The sequence below is a fragment of the Acomys minous genome, assembly GCF_964271855.1.
Source record: "Acomys minous genome assembly, chromosome: 16".
Lineage (NCBI taxonomy): Eukaryota > Metazoa > Chordata > Mammalia > Rodentia > Muridae > Acomys > Acomys minous.
Genome location: NC_140498.1, coordinates 84249922 through 84262421, shown reverse-complemented (window position 1 = coordinate 84262421; position 12500 = coordinate 84249922). Strand labels below are relative to the sequence as shown.

General features: G+C 49.2%; 1 protein-coding gene across 3 annotated transcripts in view; it reads left to right on the top strand.

The window, feature by feature from the left end:
* Positions 1 to 12500, top strand: part of DNAH10 (dynein axonemal heavy chain 10) — a 117579-nt gene that overhangs the window by 27284 nt on the left and 77795 nt on the right. For all 3 annotated transcript variants that reach the window (XM_084761997.1, XM_084761998.1, XM_084761996.1), the window contains exons 16-23: positions 1 to 98; positions 1155 to 1319; positions 3251 to 3458; positions 5250 to 5406; positions 5785 to 6261; positions 6831 to 6989; positions 11436 to 11552; positions 11697 to 11799. The exon at positions 1 to 98 is cut by the window's left edge and continues 54 nt beyond it. In XM_084761997.1, coding sequence (XP_084618123.1) covers positions 1 to 98; positions 1155 to 1319; positions 3251 to 3458; positions 5250 to 5406; positions 5785 to 6261; positions 6831 to 6989; positions 11436 to 11552; positions 11697 to 11799 — 1484 coding nt within the window. The remainder of the gene's footprint in view (positions 99 to 1154; positions 1320 to 3250; positions 3459 to 5249; positions 5407 to 5784; positions 6262 to 6830; positions 6990 to 11435; positions 11553 to 11696; positions 11800 to 12500) is intronic.

Sequence of the window (12500 nt, the reverse complement as noted above, 5' to 3'; positions counted from 1 at the left end):
GCTGAACGAGGCAGAGGTGGTGCTCCTGGATGACCACTCGCAGGAGCTGCTCCGAGTGTTCCGGTCTGGGTACAGGAGGCTGAACTGGAACTCACTAGGTAACAGGGCCTGGGTGCCTTCCAGTTAATTGTGCAGTTAGTTATTGTGTGTTGGTTGGGGTGCTGTGTGTGCTTGCTTGTGAGTGTGTGTGTATGTGTGCATGCAGAGGCTTGGGGGAGCCTCCCTCTATCATTTCCTATACTGTTGGCCATGAGACAGAGTCTCTCTCTGCTCTGGAAGCTTGCAGTTTCAGCTCGGCTGGCTAGCCAGTGAGTTCTCCAGGCTCTGCCTGTCTCTGCTCTTGGTTCTGGGGTACAGGTATGTGCAGTCGTGTCCAGCTTTGTAGGTGGGTACTGGAGATTCAAACTCATTCCTCATGTTTATAGAGCAAATGCTCTTTTCTAGTGAGCCACCTGGCCAGCCCCTTCTTGTAAAACCAAAATATCACAATATGCTAATATAATCTACACAAACTTATGTAAGTGCACGTGCACACATACACATATATACACATATACATTTATATACATGTACGCACAGATAAATGCACATAAAATTACACACACAAATCTACACACATACATATATGCACATAATTATACACACATGCATACACATGTGCACACACATATATTCACACACTTATGCGCTATATGGGCACACATGTACACACACTCATAAACACGTGCACATACACATATATACACACAATCATACACATGTGTATTGTATAAACACACATATATACGTGCACATACTTATGCACATATATGTACACACATACACATATGCACACACTCAAACACACATGCCGTACAAATGTGTACACACATATACGTATACATACTTATTCACATATATGTATGCCCTCATGTACACAAATATGAACACACACATGTCTGTGGATGCAATTAAACTCATTACTTCTTGAAGAGACCGTGCCCAGCCTCTCTGTCCCAGGCCACCAGGGTTGAGTGGTTCTTAGCCACCGCTCAGTCAACACAGCTGCAGGAACAGGGTCTGTGAGCTAAGTGGCCCCACCGTGGGCGACACAGATGCTGGTGGGAGGGCCAGGAGCAGAAGAGATGGAACCGAGTTGCTTTCTCTTCCCCAAGGAATCTCCGATTACATCACTCGCTGCAAACAGGCCATCGGCAAGTTCGAGTCTCTCGTCCACCAGATTCATAAGATCGCCGAGGACATCTCCTCCAGGCTTACCCTAATTGAGTCCGTCAACCTGTTTAGGTACCCAGTCTCCAAAACTGAGGAAGGGCTCCCAGGTAGGCCTGGCTTCCAGCTCATCAGCCGTGGAAGGAAGCAGCAGCCCCATGGTCACCGTCTCTCTGCTCCACACACTGTGGCTGGGATAAGCCGCCCTACCCACCCCAGCCCTTTCCTTGGAAGTATTACGGCTGTGTGCCACCCTCTGCCATGTTCTGTTACTTAATGGTTTTACAGCTTGCGGCCATTACTAGTCCCAGTCCTGGCCTGGAACCAGGGCCTCTCACGCGCGTAGCTAAGTGCTCCACCACCAAGCCCTCCAGAGTCTTGATTTTGAGAAAGACAAAAATCTCACTATGTACACCAAGCTGGCCTCGAACTCACAGAGATCCATCCGCCTACCTCTGCCTCCTGAGTACACCGTATGTACACCATGCCTGGCTCAAAACTCACTTTCCGTGAGTAACTTTGAGATGCTTCTGTCAATGACTTTTTTGTTTTGTTTTGTTTTGTTTTGTTTTTCGAGACAGGGTTTCTCCATGGTAGCCCTGGCTATCCTGGAATTAGCTCTGTAGACCAGGGTGGCCCCCAACTTAAATATCAGCCTGTCTCTGCCTACTGAGTGCTGGAATTAAGGGTGTGTGCCACTAATGTCCATCTGACTTAGCTTTTCTTGAGATGGCGCTCACTATGTTTGCCCAGGCTGGCTTTGAACTTGCCATCCTCCTGCCTCAGTGCTGGGATTGCAGGCACACACTACCACACCCGGCCGTATAACTTTGTTAATAGTCAGGTAAACTCTGTTTTATGGGCTTACACTTACTTTTCACTACACTAGTGGCAATTTCGAGTCATCTTAAACTAGTCAATAAGGAATTCAAAACTAGTCACCAAAGAATTCAAGAAAAACTTCACAGCCACCGGCTATGTGTGCGGCACCAGCACCATAACGATCCAGGCTGGTGTCATTTGTTTTTTCCCTGAGGGGAGCCTTAGCTTGTCTCACTGGCTCTGTTTCCATGAGGACAGTCCATGACCCATGGCTGATGTGTGGACGGCTTGTCTCAGCTGCCGTGTGTAACTCAAGTCTCCCTCTATAGGCATAAAGTTTCTTTCTTTCTCTTCTTTTTTCTTCTTCTTCTTTTTCTCAAGACAGGGTTTCTCTGTGTAGCCCTGGCTGTCCTGGACTTACTTTGTAGACCAGGCTGGCCTCAAACTCACAGAGATCCACCTGCCTCTGCCTCCCAAGTGCTGGGATTATAGGCGTGCGCCACCACGCCCGGCTAAGTACTTTCTTTTTATAATTTTATCTAGTTTTATTTTATGTGTTTGGGTGTTTTTGCCTGCATGTTTGTGTACAGCATGCATGTAGTGCCTGTGAGGGCAGAAGACTGCATCAGATCCCCTAGAACTGGGGTTACAAGGGTCAGGAGCTGCCATGTGGGTGCTGGGAAGCAAACCCAGGGCCTCTGGAAGAACAGCCAGTGCTCTTGACCACTGAGCCATCTCTCCAGCCCCAAAGTAAAGTGATTTCTTTAATTCTTTTCTTTTTCCTTTTCTTATGTATTTGTGTGTGTGTGTGTGTGTGTGTGTGAGAGAGAGAGAGAGAGAGAGAGAGAGAGAGAGAGAGAGAGAGACAGAGACAGAGACAGAGACAGACAGAGAGAGAGACAGACAGGAGACCTTTTTGCTTTTTCTTCTTTGTGTGTGTGTGTGTGTGTGTGTGTGTGAGAGAGAGAGAGAGAGAGAGAGAGAGAGAGAAGAGAGAGAGAGAGAGAGAGAGAGAGATTGCTGCAGTGTGCACGTGGAGGTCAGAGGACAGCTTGGAGAACTTGATCCTTTCCGTCCACCATGTGGATCCTGGGGATCGAACTCAGGATTTTTCCAGCTTGGCGGCAAACCCCTTTACCTGCCAAGCCATCTCACTGGCCCTTGAAGTACTCTCACGCTCCGGGGCTGCACGTGTGTAACTCTTGCCCCTTCTCCCCAGGTGTAAAAGAATTCTTTGAGCACATTGAACGAGAAAGAGCCAGGGACGTGGACCACATGGTCCGATGGTACTTGACTATCGGGCCTCTGCTGACCAAGGTTGAAGGCCTGGTCGTGCACACCAACACAGGCAGGGCCCCCAAGCTGGCCTCCTACTATGAGTACTGGGAAGGCAGGATCTACGACATCTTGGGGAAGCTCATTCTGAAGTAAGTGCTCCTGTGTCGTGCATGGGTTGCCTGAGAGGCTGAGGCGGGAGGGGGGCCCTCTGTGTGGACCCCTGCTCCTATGTGGCCCTTCTGACACACAAAGACTGCCCTGTGCTCCAGAAGAGCTTTTGTTTGTGTTGAGAGATGGACTTGGAAGACAGGTGACGCAGCCCTCTTCCCTGGGGGCTATGCTCAGTCACCTGCTGGACCGGTCCTGGTTGCTCGGGACAGCCCAACACGGAAGCTGATGTCTTCTGTGGGTCCTGTGACCCAGCAGCACAGCCAGGCCAGCTGGGAGATACACACCCTGCAGCCTGGGCTTGTTTTAAGAAGCCAGCCCGTGCTGGGCATGGTGGCGCATGCCTTTAACCCCAGCACTTGGGAAGCAGAGGCAGGTGGATCATTGTGAGTTTGAGGCCAGCCTGGTCTACAAAGCGAGTCCAGGACAGCCAGGGCTACACAGAGAAACCCTGTCTCAAAAAGCCAGCCCATGAGTGGCATCTCCGTGACTCCTAACTGTGCTAGTAAAAGTGGCATCGCTGCACCACCACAGTGTCCCTTTAAAAAACATCTACATATTTTAAATAATAATTAGTTATATATTTTAACTTAAATGTATATGCACATGAGTGCAGGTGCTGTGGGGGCCAGAGGCATCAGCTCTCCCTGCAGCTCGAGTGACAGTTAGCTCCGAGCCACCTGTCATGGGTACAAGAAAGCAGTCTCGGGTTCTACAGGCCCCTTATCTGGAACTAGTTTCTATAGTATTTGCCTAGTATGTGGGATTCTCCCATTATCGATCCATCCACCAACACGTTTCTCCATTCTGTCTGTTTAGCATCAATCCATCATCTATTTATCCTTCTATCACCATCTACCATCCGTTCATGTTTAGATCCACCCATACCTTCATCCACCCATCCATCTGTCTGTCTGTCCATCTGGCTATCATCCATCTATCCATCTGTCCATCCATCCATTTGTCCACCCATCCATTTGTCCACCCATCCATCCATCTGTCCATCTGGCTATCATCCATCTATCTGCCCATCCATCCATCCATCTATTTGTCCACCCATCCATCCGTCCATCCATCCATCCATCTGTCTGTCCATCTGGCTATCATCCATCTATCTGTCCATCCATCCATCCATCCATCCATCCATCCATCTGTCCATCCATCTACCATCCATTCATGTTTATATCCATCTATACCTTCATCCATCCATCCATCCTCCCATCCGTCCATCCATCAATCTGTCTGTCTGTCCATCTGGCTATCATCCATCTATCCATACATTCATCTACCATTGGTCTACCCACCCATGCATGCATGCACCCATGCATCTAAGCTTTCTCAGAAATGGCCACTTACCTGGGCCTGGACTACCTCCTGGTTACAGAAAATGGTCCCTATCCTCTGAGAGCTGAGGAGAGACGACAGAGCAAGGAGATAACACCTGTTGAGTGATGGCCATGGAAGAACAGAAAGCATCCCCACAAGACAGAGCAGGGGCTGCTGGGAGTGGCTTTGGGTGGCCGCGCCACTATTTCCCACCAGTAGGCATTTGATGCCCCAAGCAGAAATGACCAAGGTGCTTAAATGTGGACAAGGGGCCTCTAGTCCTCTCCGGTGCCTACAAGTCTGCAGTGTGTAATGTAGCAACCTTTGACCCCATGCTCTGCTCCCTCCGCCAGAGCCTGGTGTATTTCACACACACCCTGGTGTATTTCACACACACCCTGGGTCTTACCTCTTTTGCACTCTCCCCTCCGCCGGCCCCCACTTAGGAATCTACAGGCTTTCAACTCTCTGATCCTCGGAAATGTCCCTCTGTTCCAAGCGGAAACCATTTTGTCAGCTCCAGAAATCATCCTCCACCCTAACGCCAGCGAGATAGATAAGATGTGTGTCCACTGCACCCGCAACTGCGTGGAGGTCACCAAGGTAACAGCCGATCTGCCTGCCCACCTGCCTCCTGCCCAGAGAGGTGCCAGCAGACGCTGGCCAGGCGGCCTCTGGCCTGCGTAGAGTCCAAATTTGGGAGACAGAGAGAGACAGAGAGACAGAGAGACAGAGAGACAGAGACAGAGAGGCACACAGAAAGACATGGAGATGGGGGAGGGTGGTGGGTGGGGGGGGGAGGGAGGGAAAGAAGCACATGGCATGGTGGCACCCATCCTACCATTGAGGCTGAGGCAGGAGGATCATGATTTCAAGGCTTCAAGCTACACAGGTAGATTGTCCCTCTTAGCACGTCTCAGTACATGCCCAGGAGGCGCACCATGCTTGGCTCTCACCTCTCACCTGCTCCCGTTCTGCCAGTATTTCGTGCGCTGGATGAACGGCAGCTGCATCGAATGCCCCCCACAGAAGGGCGAGGAGGAAGAGGTCGTCATCATGAGCTTCTACAATGACATCTCCCTGAACCCCCAGATCATGGATCAAGCTGTTATGATCCCCCAAAACATCCACAGGCTCCTGATGAACCTCATGAAGTACCTGCAGAGGTGGAAGCGCTTCCGGCCCCTCTGGAAGCTGGACAAGTCCATCGTGATGGAGAAGTTTGCAGCCAAGAAGCCGGCCTGCGTGGCCTATGATGAGAAACTGCAGTTCTACTCCAAGATCGCTGTGGACGTGATGCGCCACCCGCTGGTCAAGGACGAGCACTGCATCCGGCTACAGCTCGGGCCACTGGCCAACACTGTGCAAGAAAATGCAAAGTCCTGGGTGGTTTCGCTGGGGAAGCTCCTCAATGAGTCAGCTAAGGAGGATCTTTATAGCCTCCGGGATGAGATTGAGGTACCCGGAGGCCACCTTTATTTAAAATACATCTTCAAGGGTTTGGGGGTATAGCTCTATGGTAGAGCCTTGCCTAGCATGCAACTTCATTTCTGACACTGTGTTGAAATTTCCAGACAAAAAGTGACTGGGGTGGGGGGAGAGCTTATTTCACTCATTCACTGAGGGGGTGTCAAGGTGGGGAACCAGACAGCTAGTCACACACACAGTCAAGAGCAGAGAGAGAATAAATGCATCCTTGCTTGCTTGCTCACAGCAAACTTTCTCTTCTTGTACCATACGGTTCAGGACCGTTTGCCTAGGGAATGGTACCACCCACAGTGGGATGGGTCTTGCTACATCCACTAACAAATAAGATAATCCTCACAAAGATGCCCACGGGCCAACCCCATACAGACAACTCACCATTAAGATCCCTCTTTCCAAAATGACTCTAGGTTGCATCAAGCTGACAAAACTAACCGGCATACGCATCCCCAGCGGCCGAGCTGAAACAGAGAGCCCCATTCTCGGGGAAGGTGGGCTTCATTGGTTACCCTTTCCCTCTCCTCAACTGAATTCTTTCATAGACCCTGGGCAAGAATCTTAAGAAGAGCCCCGCCACCCTCGAAGATCTCAAGTTTGTCCTTGCAACAATCGCAGAGATCAGGACAAAATCCTTGGTCATGGAGCTGAGGTACAAGGACATCCAGGAGCGTTACCGCACCATGGGGATATACAACATCTTTGTAAGTCAGCTTTGCTCCCCCGACGCCGCTGATGGCTGGGTTGACTGCTGTATCAGTTACTTTTATGTTGCTGCCATACAATAACCCCGGGGAAGGCAGCTGTAGGAAGAAAGAGTTTGTTTTGGTTTACGGTTCCCGCAGGATAGAGTCCAGCATGGCACTGTCAGGAGTGGGAAGCTGGTTGGTCACACTTCATCCACGTATATATGAAGCAGAGAGAGAGAACAGGAAGTGGGCAAGGCCATAGACCCTCAAAGCCCACCCCCCAGAAAGACCCTACTTTCTGAAGATTCTATCGCCTCCCCCAAACAGCGCCACCTGCTGGGGGCCAAGTGTTCCAACAGTGAGCCTGTGGAGGATGTTTCTCATTCAACCACTGTTGAAGTTATACAACTGTATCTGTTTCTCTTAGCTTATTGCTTAACCTGGCAATCACACAAATAATTGAGACTTGTTTTGTTTTGTTTTTTCAGACAGGGTTTCTCTGTGTTAGCCTTGGCTGTCCTAGACTCACTTTGTAGACCAGGCTGGCCTTGAACTCACAGCAATCTAACTGCCTCTGCCCTCCAAGTGCTGGGATTAAAGATGTGCACCACCACTGCCCAGTGAGACTCTTTTATATCTGTTTAAAAGCAAGCTTCACAACACAACCTTAAGCAGTTTGTGTCTGTTTTTAACCCTCTATTTTATTTTGTCTTACTCTCAGCAAACATCCCAGTGATTCTTGCACGTTGTAGCTTTCCTCAGCTCCATCTCTTTCCTCTTAATCTTCCTTAGACCTCTACCCACGGCGGAATCCCCCACTTCCTCCTCTAAGGCCTCCTCCTCTGGCTGGCAGGAAGTACCACCCTATTCTCTCCCCTGCTCAGTGATTGACTGTAAGCTTCTTTATTGGCATATCAGGGCACTACTGGGGAGCAGAGTTTACACAACATTGAGGCAGAAATAACCATATGCCTACAAACCACCAAGACCATCCTTAGAAGGGCTTCTCAGTCACCCTGCCAGCCATGTGTCCCCCAAGCAAGTGACAAAGTATTAAGTTGCTGGTAGGAAGCCACCTCCAGGTAACTTAAACGCGACCACGGCTTGCCCTCGTAAAGCTTGTGTGGCGCTTTGCAGCCTGTCCATACCAGTGCACTGCCCCATCCCATCCCTCTTCCTTTCTACTCTTTCCCTTTTCTTGGGGCAGGGGGAGAGGATGGGGGTCACTTCCTACAATGAGTAAAGAGATTTTGTAAAAATAATAAGGGGGGGGGGACTGGCAAGAGGCTGAGTGGGGAAAGAAGCTTGCCACACAAGCCTGGAGTCCTGAGCTCATACCCCAGAACCCATGTAAGGTGGAAGGAAAGAATCCACAGAGCAGAACTCTGACCTCCATATGTGCACTGTGGCATGCATGTTCACATCTACACAACACACACACACACACACACACACACACACACACACACACACACACACACAAAATCAGAAATAAGAATGAGAAGGGAATGTGAGGTAACAAAACAAACTGGTGGTATGCTGGGCTATGGTGACGCACACCTTTAATCCCAGCACTCAAGAGGCAGAGGAAGATAGATCTCCATGAGTTTGTGGCCAGCCTGGTCTACAGAGTGAGTCCAGGACAGCCAAGGCTACACAGAGAAACCCTGTCTTGAGAAACAAGCAAAAAACAAAAACAAAAAAGAAAGAAGCCAGGCATGGTGGCACACGCCTTTAATCTGAGCATGTGGGAGGCAGAGGCAGGTGGATCGCTGTGAGTTCGCAGCCAGCCTGGTCTACAAAGTGAGTCCAGAACAGCCAAGGCTACACAGAGAAACCCTGTCTCAAAATAACCAAAACCAAAACCAAAACCAAACCAAACAAAAAAATCAAAAAAGCAAACAAACAAAAAAAAAAAAAAAAAAAAAGAAAGAAAAAGAAAAAAAAGAAAGAAAGAAAAAAGAAAAAGAAAGAGGGGCTGGAGAGATGGCTCAGCGGCTAAGAGCACTGTCTGTTCTTCCAGAGGTCCTGAGTTCAGTTCCCAGCAACCACATGGTGGCTCACAACCATCTACAATGTCATCTGATGCCCTCTTCTGGCCTGCAGGGAGGGGTACAGGCAGGCAGAGCACTGCATACATAATAAATAAATAAATCTCTAAAAAAAAAAAGAAAAGAAAAGAAAAAGAAAGAAAGAAAGAAACGGTTATAAAAATTGTTTTGAGCCAGGGTCTATGTTTTATTTTTAAGATTTATTTTAAAAAAAGATTTATTTACTTTTATTTTATGTGTATAAGTATAAGCCTGCAAGTATGTGTACCATGTGAGTGCAGTACCTACAGAGGACGTCAGGCCCCTTGGCACTGGTGTTAGAATGGTTGTAAGCAGCCATGCAGGTGCCGAGACCCAAAGTCAGGTCTTCTGGAAGAACAGCTGGTGCTCTTAACCGCTGAGCCGTCTCTGCAGCCCTGATCATTCTTTGTCTCTGAGCTCCGTATAGATTGCCTAAAAAAGATGTGCATAATCTACATCTCTCTCCCTCCCTCCCCCCGCTCAGTTTTACACTATTGAGACGTTGCTCGTTAACCACTGTTCACGACACAGTTCTTCCATTGCTTCTCCTGTGTAGCACTCTGCATAGCTGTGCTGCCGTGAGATCCCTGGACTGTTGGCAGTGTTTGCACGCTATGGTGTTGCTAACCTGCTTCCTCCTCTTCTCCTCCTCATTCTTTCTCCTCCTCCTCTTCTGTTTGTTTGTTTTTGTTTTTGTTTTCTGAGACAGGGTTTCTCTATGTAACAGCCCTGGCTGTCCTGGACTCACTTTGTAGACCAGGCTGGCCTCAAACTCAGAGATCTACCTGCCCCTGATTCCCGCGTGCTGGGATTAAAGGCATGTGCCGCCATGCCTGACCTGCTAGCTTTCTTTTGATGAACGCACGCAAGTGCGCATCTCTGTCTGGCACACATGAGCTTGGACACAGAATTTCTGGGTTACAGAGAATTCATGGGTCCAGTTTTGCTAACCGTGGCAGTGTATTTATTCATATCAGTGTGTGCAAAGGTTCTGCTGGCTCCAGCCTTGTCAGCACACAGTGTGTTTGTCTCCACCTTCTGGATAGATGTTACTTCGGTTGTCTCTGGCTTCTGTGTTTTTTGAGTGAGAAGTCAACGGTCCATCTCTCCAGGGTTGTTTGAAGTTAGTCTTGTCTAACTAGTCATTTTGGTCTGCTTTCAAGATTTCTTTTTGTGCTTGGTTTCCTGAAGTCATAATATGAAGAAACTAGTATTTTCTTTTCTTTTTTTTTTTTTAGTTTTTCTTTTATTATTTTTGAAAAAAATTGTGTGTGTGTGTGTGTGTGTGTGTGTGTGTGTGTGTGTGTGTGTGTGAGAGAGAGAGAGAGAGAGAGAGAGAGAGAGCATGCAGTATTCATGGAGACCAGAAGAGGGCATCAGATCCCCCTACAAATTGAACCCAGGCTCTGATTCTCTGTAGGAGCAGCCAGTTCTTTTAAGCTGCTGAGCTAGCTCTGCCAGATCTCCCTGTCCCTGCCTTCCCTCTCCCTCAGTCCCCCACCCCCCAAAGCAGGGTCTCACTATGAAGTCTTGGCTGGCCTGTAGAGCTGGCCTCCAATTCCTAGAGCTTGGCCTGTTCTGCCTCCAGAACAAAAGGCATGTGCCTTTACGCCTGTCCCAGATAGCACTTTAATTTCAAGCACACAGTTTTGCCTAGACACGATGGCATACACTTACACTCCCAGAGCTTTAAAGGTGGAGGCAGGAGGATCATCTTTGGCTATACGGTGGGTTAGAAGTCAGCCTGCCATATGTGAAACTTGAACTCGGAAGCGAACAAACAGGGGCCTGGAGAGACGGCTAAGTGGCTGAGAGAGCTTGTTACCTTTCCAGAGAACCCATGTTGTGTTTCCAGCGCCCACATCAGATATCTCACAGCTGCCTGTAACTGCAGCTCCGGGGGATCTGATGATTTCTTCTGGCTTCTGCGGGCACTGTACACATATGCAAACACACACATGCAGTTAAAAAAAAAACAGGGGCTGGAGAGATGGCTCAGAGGTTAAGAGCACTGCCGGCTTTTCCAGAGGTCCTGAGTTCAATTCCCAGCAACCACATGGTGGCTCACAACCATCTATAGTGAGATCTGGTGCCCTCTTCTGGTGCACAGACATACATGTAGGCAAAAACACGGTGTATATAATAAGTAAATAAATCTTTAAAACAACAACAACAACAACAACAACCCAAGAACACAGTGTGAATATTTCAGCTAGCTTTTTTGTTTGTTCAAATAAATGCTCTTAGGTGTAACTAGAAACAGAAGGCTGTGGGGAGCAGTTCCGACCTGAAATGTCAATTTCAAGTTTTATTAATAATTCACTGTGTCTCTCTTGTGTCCATTCTGTTTCTTCTGTCTGTCTGTCTCTCTCCCTCCCCATCTCTTTAGCCTACGGAGGCCGAGCAGGAGCTGGTCAACAAGATCGAGAGCATGTGGCAAAACCTCTTCACCGAATCTATGAACGTGGAGCATGCTCTTGGAGGCATCAAAAGAACTTTCACGGAGGTGGGGGTGTCACCTCAACTCTGGGCGTCGATGGGGACTGGGGCAAGGCTCAGCACTAGAGGGTGGGCAGTGGCACGTGAGGTCTTGGGTTCCGACCCCCACACTGAGGCTCCGGCAGGCTGACAGGTGACCTTCTTCCCTAAGATCACCCGTAGCGAGATAATGACCTACAGAAGCCACCTGGACGAGTTTGCAAAGCGCTTCTACAGCCAAGGCCCTGGGGCTGTGGGCGAAGACCTTGATAAAGGTTAGACTGTGGTGTGTGTGTTGTCGGGGGTGGGGGGGGTAGGGTGGGGTGGGGGGACAGTGCTGAAGGCTTGGGGGTTCGCCAGGGGCACCCAGGAAGTAGAGAGTGTTATCAGTGACACATCTACTTCCTCCTCAGTCGCGTCGTTCACGGTCTCATGTTGGTCTCTGAGGGCAGGGCTGATTCAGTGTGAGGGGCTGGGGAGCTTACGAAAGATCTAGTGAGAGCCAGGAATGCTGGTCAGATCCCAGCAGGTCCCCTCTGCAGTCAAACGTGGGGGCCGTTGGCATGTGCCTTTGCCAGTGCAACTGTGTGCGTCCCAACCCTCTGCTCTGTCCCTTTAAAGTCATTCTTTAGTCTTAGATAATAAACCATGCCATGCTTTTTCCCCATGGTGTCTGCCAGATTTCTGCCATTATCACACGTATGTGATTAAGAGAACTGGTTTAAGGGGAGGCGGGGAGGGGCAGTTGTTCCGGCTCACAGTTTCAGAGGCCTCAGTTCACAGTGGTCATGTGGCGTTTCCCTGTAGGGGAAACTATAGATGAGGAGATGACTCAGCACCCAGGAAATGGAGAGATGGTGGGGTGGGGGGAGGGAGTCTGTCCCTAAGCTATGCCCCCCTCCAACCTGGTCTCACTTCCTAGTTTTCTTCACTTGCCATCAAATCAGGATTCCCCGCTGGATTCATTGATTCATCT